We start from the raw sequence: 6651 nt of genomic DNA, 5'->3' as shown, positions 1-6651 counted from the left end.
TACTTGTTAGATTAGTTTGTATGCTTTATTTTCTCATCACATTCACTCAAACTTAATCTAACAAAACCTGAAGGCATCATAAATTGCGCGAACTTATTGCACACACTTACATCACTGGCATCTAAACCCTGCATCTCACATGCACACACGTCCTATTTTAGGAACCCGGAGTGTTATCTAGCATGGTTGACTGGGATTTCATCACCTGGTGCCTCTGTGCTAGAGAAGCATTCCACCCTTAGCCTAGCACCTTATGGTGCGTAAACGGATCTCTTGTTCACGTACTGATACGCCGGACACTGGTACAGTATATCGAATATGGATTCGCGCTAAGGGAAATCTTGGCCTTACCCCTAGATTAACCCACACATGCATGTAGTATACGAACACATGTGCATCACGTGTGTGAGCCTAGTTTAGGATATCTTACCCATTTGTGTCTAGATTAGGCCGTGGTCCATCTTCCAATGGCTACGATCGGTCTTTAGATACACGAACAAAGTCATGAGTCGAGATCCTCTCTCCACTCCGCTAGATTAGGATTAGGGTTGATGCCTTCAAGTAACACTGATAAAATGTGTGAAGATTAAAAAAATTTCCCTTTGGGGTTAGGATATAAATTCCATCATTTCCAAAGATCTCATAGGATTAGTTATTCTTGATCTACCTGTTGAAAATAATCTTATACAATCTAATCTTTTGATCATGTGTCTATCATTCGCCTCTTGTGTGATTCGATTATATCTTCATCCCCTTTCAAGAATTGTGTCTCGATCATTTGATTGTGCGATCTTGATGATCTGATCGTACTTGTACCCTTAGTCTTTTCTTACTCTAAGGGCGCCCTAGTTCAAGAATATTTTGCTAAGTCCTTCGGAGTTTACTCTCATAATCCTTGAACTAGGGGCATTCCCCTATGCGAATCAGTCATCAGTGTCATGTCTTGGTCCTCTAGGATTCATTCTATTGTCCCAACTACTTGCTTAAATGTGTAATCTTTGTTTCAGTCATTGAGAATGAACACTCCTTGAATGTCAAGCTCATATACCGTTCTTATTGTTTCCATGTCAGGACTGTTCACAGCTGAAAATCCAAGAAAGCTTCTTGGGTTTGAATCTATTAGTGGCCAGTGAAGAAGCTAATTTCCCATTTTCTTTGGAAGTCTCTCTATCCACTTTTTCCTACCTATGGCAGATTCTATGGAAAATTTTCAACTCTTTCATGTCACAGAAATCCTGGCCCAGCTCGTCCAACAGATGAAGGAATTGAAGGAAGAAAATCAATTCATCAAAGATCAACTTACTGAGAAATTTGGTCCAACCATTGTTGTTTCTAAGGGTAAAAATCCGAGCCTCTCCATGGCGAGCCAAAATTGACACCCTTATCTGCAAATCACCAAAACATGACCTTACCATGCCTAAGAAATAGATGAGAACCCAAATCCTGCCTCCAGTCCCAACAAAGCTTGGGCTTCGTGATCCTCTTGCATCAGAAGCCAACAAGCAAAGCCCCCTTTTGCCTTGTCCAACCTAGAACCCAATACTTACAGGTGAGGCACCACCATTCCACAAACCCATCTGCAAATTCTGTGGCTTCAGCCCTCGGGCATTGGTAGAGACACAAAACAATGCAAGCAACACAGATCTAACGTCACCTAGGAGACAACATATTGTTTATTATGGTGTGGTCAGTAAGGTTACAAACAACTGAAATACTAGTTGGTGCTACTTGACAAAAACATGACATGAGCTGCCACTTCTTTGATGTCTGTTGATTGCCACGAAAAAAACAGCTCCCAGCCTACTACGTGAAATAGTTTTCCCCATCCAATAGAAAATGTACAATATCCACTTTGTGCTGAACTCAAGATGCTTAAACAAAAAGAACTCATTCAAGAGTTTTAACTAAAATACTTGTACATGTTAAAGGCTTCAATTTAAAGTCCTCGAAGGTTTAACCAAATCTACATCAACATAACTCTCCCTTGAAGTGAAATTAGACAAAACTCATAAAACCATATAGGAGAAGAATTTCTTCAAATTGGGATCTCAAATAAACAAAACAGATATAAACAACATCAATGCAAATCAATCTAGAACATGGAATTTCAATCTCTGCTTTTAAAGATTTAAAGCTCTATTTGTATGATTGTTTGCAGAACAACATGTCAGGATATTCAATGTAAATCCCTCTAGAAGCTGATTTTTTTTTTTTCAATACCACGTCAAGCTCAAACAAATCCAAGAGATTGTAAGATAAATCCCTCTAGAAGCTTTTTTTTAAATTAAAATACAAGGTTTTGCATTTGCCAAGCAGTTGAGAAATATGAATTTATTCCCTAAACCATGTTTACATGAGATCAAGACTAGAAAAATACAGAATTACTGGTACAAATTAATATTTTTTTTTTTTGAAAGATAAATTAATATTTTTCTTGGGTAATGAAACAATAGAAAAACAGGAAATTCGGGATAAGTTTTACTTTTCTAGACTTACCCAGAAATTCCTGCAATCCAAACAAGGCTGAGGTTAATATTGTTCAAGTTTCATCTAAAATAATTTTTTACCAAAGAATGAGTTGAGAAGACTTAAGAAACCTCAGTAAAAGCATTTTAACCAAACATGCCCTAGATGCTTCACTAGATTACTACTCAGGGAGTCAGTCTAATTACTAGAATCCCTAATCTTCAACTCCTCGAGGGAGTGATCCTAATGGGATTTTCTAGCAAAAGAAAAACACGGATCTGTGTAGGACGGATAAACTAGCAGGCATAGACATGAATGGTTTGGTCATTTTCTACTTGAATATTTCACTGAAATCGGAAACTTTTGGTAATGAAGCTTTCTTCAGTATAATTCAGCAGTATATAAACATAGGTAAATTTAATTCAATGTGGTCGAACAGTTCAATTAAAGAACCTATTCTCACCATGGTTGACTAAACTAAATCCAGGACTTTTCTTACTAAAGTAATTCTAGCCAAAAAGAGATATTTTGCGTTGGAAATCCTTTAAGTTCAGACTGGAACAGAGACAGAACATCTAAAACTACGTAATTCTCTTTAAAAACTCAAAATGAATGGAAAAAAATCTCCTAGTTATAATGAGATCAACATGGATACTTTCACAAAAATTAGAATTAGACACGCGGAAACAAAATATTTTCCTACAGTTTGTAGAATCTGGAAAATACAACCCAAACCATGCCCATCTAAATAAGGCATATATAGAATTCATTAAACAAAAGTATGAAACACTAATGCCCTGATGCATATATAGAATTCATTACATCAAGTTAAAGACATTGTACTAGCTAACCAAAATATTATGGATTCCAACATCAAGAAGCATTACACTTGGATTAATCTAATTTGCAGCATAATCAAAATGAGCCTCTTAATGGGCTTCTACCAAAATACCTGCCAAAACTATCAGTCCTAATCCTCGTGTTCATCACCCCATAATCTTTTCGAGAGCTTGTAAGTTTCATTCTCGTGGGCCTTCTTAAAAACAGGATCTTTTCCTTCATTTTCTGTTCTTATCTTCTTGAATTTCCACTTCAGCCGGCGCATCTTGTCACTCATTTGAGTCTGAGTGATGTTGAAATTGATTGATTCCTGGATAAAACGGTGAAAGGTGGGCAAGTCTTTCCACGGAAGGTTGGAGCCTTTGGTCATGAACTGAATAATTCCATTCAAAAGGATAATCACGCCCTCATTGCTCCACTTTAGTTGGTCATGCGTCTTTTCTACGGTCTCCTTGCCTTCATCTTCCTCATTGGTGCCCCATATCATTTCAGAAAAAAATGTAAGCATCTTTCTCATGGATGTTCCTAAAAACGGGAACTTTCCCCTGGTTTTTTGTTCTCAACGTCTTGTACTTCCACTTAAGTCTGCGCACCTTGTCGCTCAATTTAGTCTGATTGAATTGAAAGCTGATGGATTTTTGAATGAAATTGTAAAATGTGGACATGTCATTCCTTGAGAAGTTGGAGCCTTTGTTCTTCAATTCAACAAGGCCATTCAATATGATAAACTCATCTTCTTTGGTCCACGTCCGTTGGTTCTGCGGCTTCTGCGATGACTCCTCATCTTTGGTGCCCCATATCGTTACTGAGAGATTGTAAGCATTTTTCTCATGAATGCTTGCAAAAACGGGGCGTTTCCCCTTGTTTACCCTTATCATTTTCTTGTGTTTCCACTTCAACCGACGGATCTTGTTAACCAATTGGTCCTTGCTGAAATTGAAACGTATCGATTTTTTGATAAATTGGTAAAATGTGGGCATGTCGATCTCCTGGAGCTCAGAGCCGTTCTCCATGAATTCTGCGATGCCTTTCAAAATTATGATCTCATTCACCTCACTCCACACCTGCCGAGACGGAGCCTTTTTGCTCTCGGAGGGTTGATTCAAGATGGGAGTGGCAGCAGACTTCTTCGGCTTGTGTGTTTCCTTCGTCATCTGCAGATTATGATTATTATCAGTAAGTCCTGCTCATTAAACTTGATCCCACCATATGAACTATGGCATACATGCATGATATGTGTATCATAGGCAACGATCAAGAAAGAAAAAAAAAGTTGTCAGTAGATCTGTTCAGAACTTTTCAGCTGAGCATTTTTGAACCTTTGCTTATTGTTGCAACCAATCTCAACAAATGAATTTTTAGAAAATGAAAGATAACAAGACAAAAAAAAATTGAAAGCAGAGGAGATGGCTAGTGGCTAACTCGAGGTTGGAGAGATGAATGGGGTACTTTTGCAACTACCAGACTCATATTCTACAATGCAGATATCAGGAAGAGCACTCATCTTGGATCATATCATCGGACTGAGCTACATGCACGGGATTAAAAATTCATAGAAAAAAAATTGCTTTCTTTTAGGCCTTGTTTGGATTGCTGAAATTTTCTGAATAAGTTTGGAAAATAGATTTTTTCCTCATTTTCCATTGTCTGATTACACATGAAAAAAGTTAGTCGCACCAGCACAGTTGAAGCTATATTTACAGTGACCATTAATTTATAATGATGGAAAAAAAAATCATAAGAAATGTTTTTCTTGCAGTACAAACAGGGCCTTGGTAAAAATTGTAAAATCAAGGATACCTTCTTTTGTGTATAGAAGCTTCCTGCAAGCTGAAAGCTGCTTTTCCAGAACGAACACACAAAAAATCCTGAATATGAACTTTAATTAAAAAGAAGGTAAACAAAAGCTGATGAAAATGGTTAGAAATGAGATAGAATTTTCGTAGATAGCTCTCAGCTTCTGTTATGAATCGAGACACTTACAGAGCAAAAACCAAAATGATGAAGAGAGCTTGCACAGTTTTCAAGTCCTACAGTCATATTTCTTGTTTTATATTATTCTATTTAGAGGCTCTAAAAAATGGAGGGAAAAAAAGAGGTGATCTGGGACTTGGAACGCAATAAAATATTATCATTAGGTTACTTTTGAAATTCGTTTTCATTGCCCAGGTAGGAGCAGGAGAAGGAATGATGAAATTACTAGGGAGCTGTAATCTAGATTTATGGTACAACTTTTAGATTTCAAATAAAATAATAATTTTCTTAAGAGAGCAAAGATCTGTTGTAGATTTTCTCAGCTAATGAATTGTTAGCAAAGGAAAGATAAAACAACAGAAGACGAGATGGCATGCGAGCATAGCTTAAAATTTCGGTTTCGGTAACCGTTTCGGACCCACCAAAAACCGAAATTTGGTAATTTGGTTCCAAATTCAATTTTGGTATGAAATTTCGATCTGTTGAATAACATGTTGTAGGGTAGTTTAGTCATTACCTCTAGTATAGAGGGTATTGTAGTCTTTGTACTCACTTGCCCTATTTAGGCCTATATATATATTATATGTGTGTAGAGCTCCCTAATGGAGGCTCTCCAACCTTCACTCCTCTTCTTCTTCCTCTCTATCTCTAACCCTATCTCATTTCTAACACGGTCGAAATTTAAAACCATTCATGCGAGTATGTAACTAATAACTTGAGGTTAATGGAGAGATGAGTATGGTATTTTTGCAACTACCACAGTGACATCAAAATCCATATTCAAAATACCCATTTTCTTTCTTTTAGTAAAATCCGGGATTTTCAACTTTTTCTTAAGCTGTAAGAGAGATACCTTTTGTGTATAGAAGCTTCACCCACAAAAAAATCACTGCCTTTTCCACTCCCTTTTGCTTGTGTTTATGAAAAATGAACTTCAATTAAAAACAAGGCCCAAAAAAAGTGGATGAAAATGGTTACAAAAAAGGAAGAAATTTCGTACATATATCTTCCCTCTCTTTGTTTCCTTTTTGTTATGAAGTGAGATACTTGGATGAGCAGAAACCAAAATCCCCACAAAAACACCACAGCTCTGCCCTCTGTTTTTTTGTGTTATGAAGTGAGATAGATAGAGCAATCCATTTTTTACATATCTCTCTCTGTTTTATGACAGCTCCCAAGAAAACTTAAAAATCCCCACATAATAACAAGCATGCAAGGATGACGGCTAAGGAAATGAGACCTTGCACAGTTTTCAAGTCCTACACTCTTTTCCTTTCGTTTTTGAGCTAAGCTATTTACTTGCAGTTGCAGCCTTGCAGGTTCTAAAAAATGGAGGGAAAAAAACGGAGTTTTATTTATAGATTTTGGGGT

At 37.0% G+C, this 6651-nt stretch overlaps 1 protein-coding gene across 1 annotated transcript; it reads right to left on the bottom strand.

Moving 5' to 3' along the window:
* Nucleotides 1-3436: 3436 nt before the first annotated feature.
* On the bottom strand, nt 3437-3793 carry LOC143867216 (STOREKEEPER protein-like). The gene has a single exon (XM_077376062.1). The coding sequence runs from the start codon at nt 3791-3793 to the stop codon at nt 3437-3439; it is 357 nt and encodes a 118-aa protein (XP_077232177.1).
* Nucleotides 3794-6651: the final 2858 nt, after the last annotated feature.

The sequence above is a fragment of the Tasmannia lanceolata genome, unplaced genomic scaffold, assembly GCF_043159265.1.
Source record: "Tasmannia lanceolata isolate RefF3 unplaced genomic scaffold, GAP_Taslan_0.1 ptg000210l, whole genome shotgun sequence".
Taxonomy (NCBI): Eukaryota; Viridiplantae; Streptophyta; class Magnoliopsida; order Canellales; family Winteraceae; genus Tasmannia; species Tasmannia lanceolata.
Note: the sequence above shows the minus strand (reverse complement) of the source record. Positions and strands in the feature narration are given on the sequence as shown.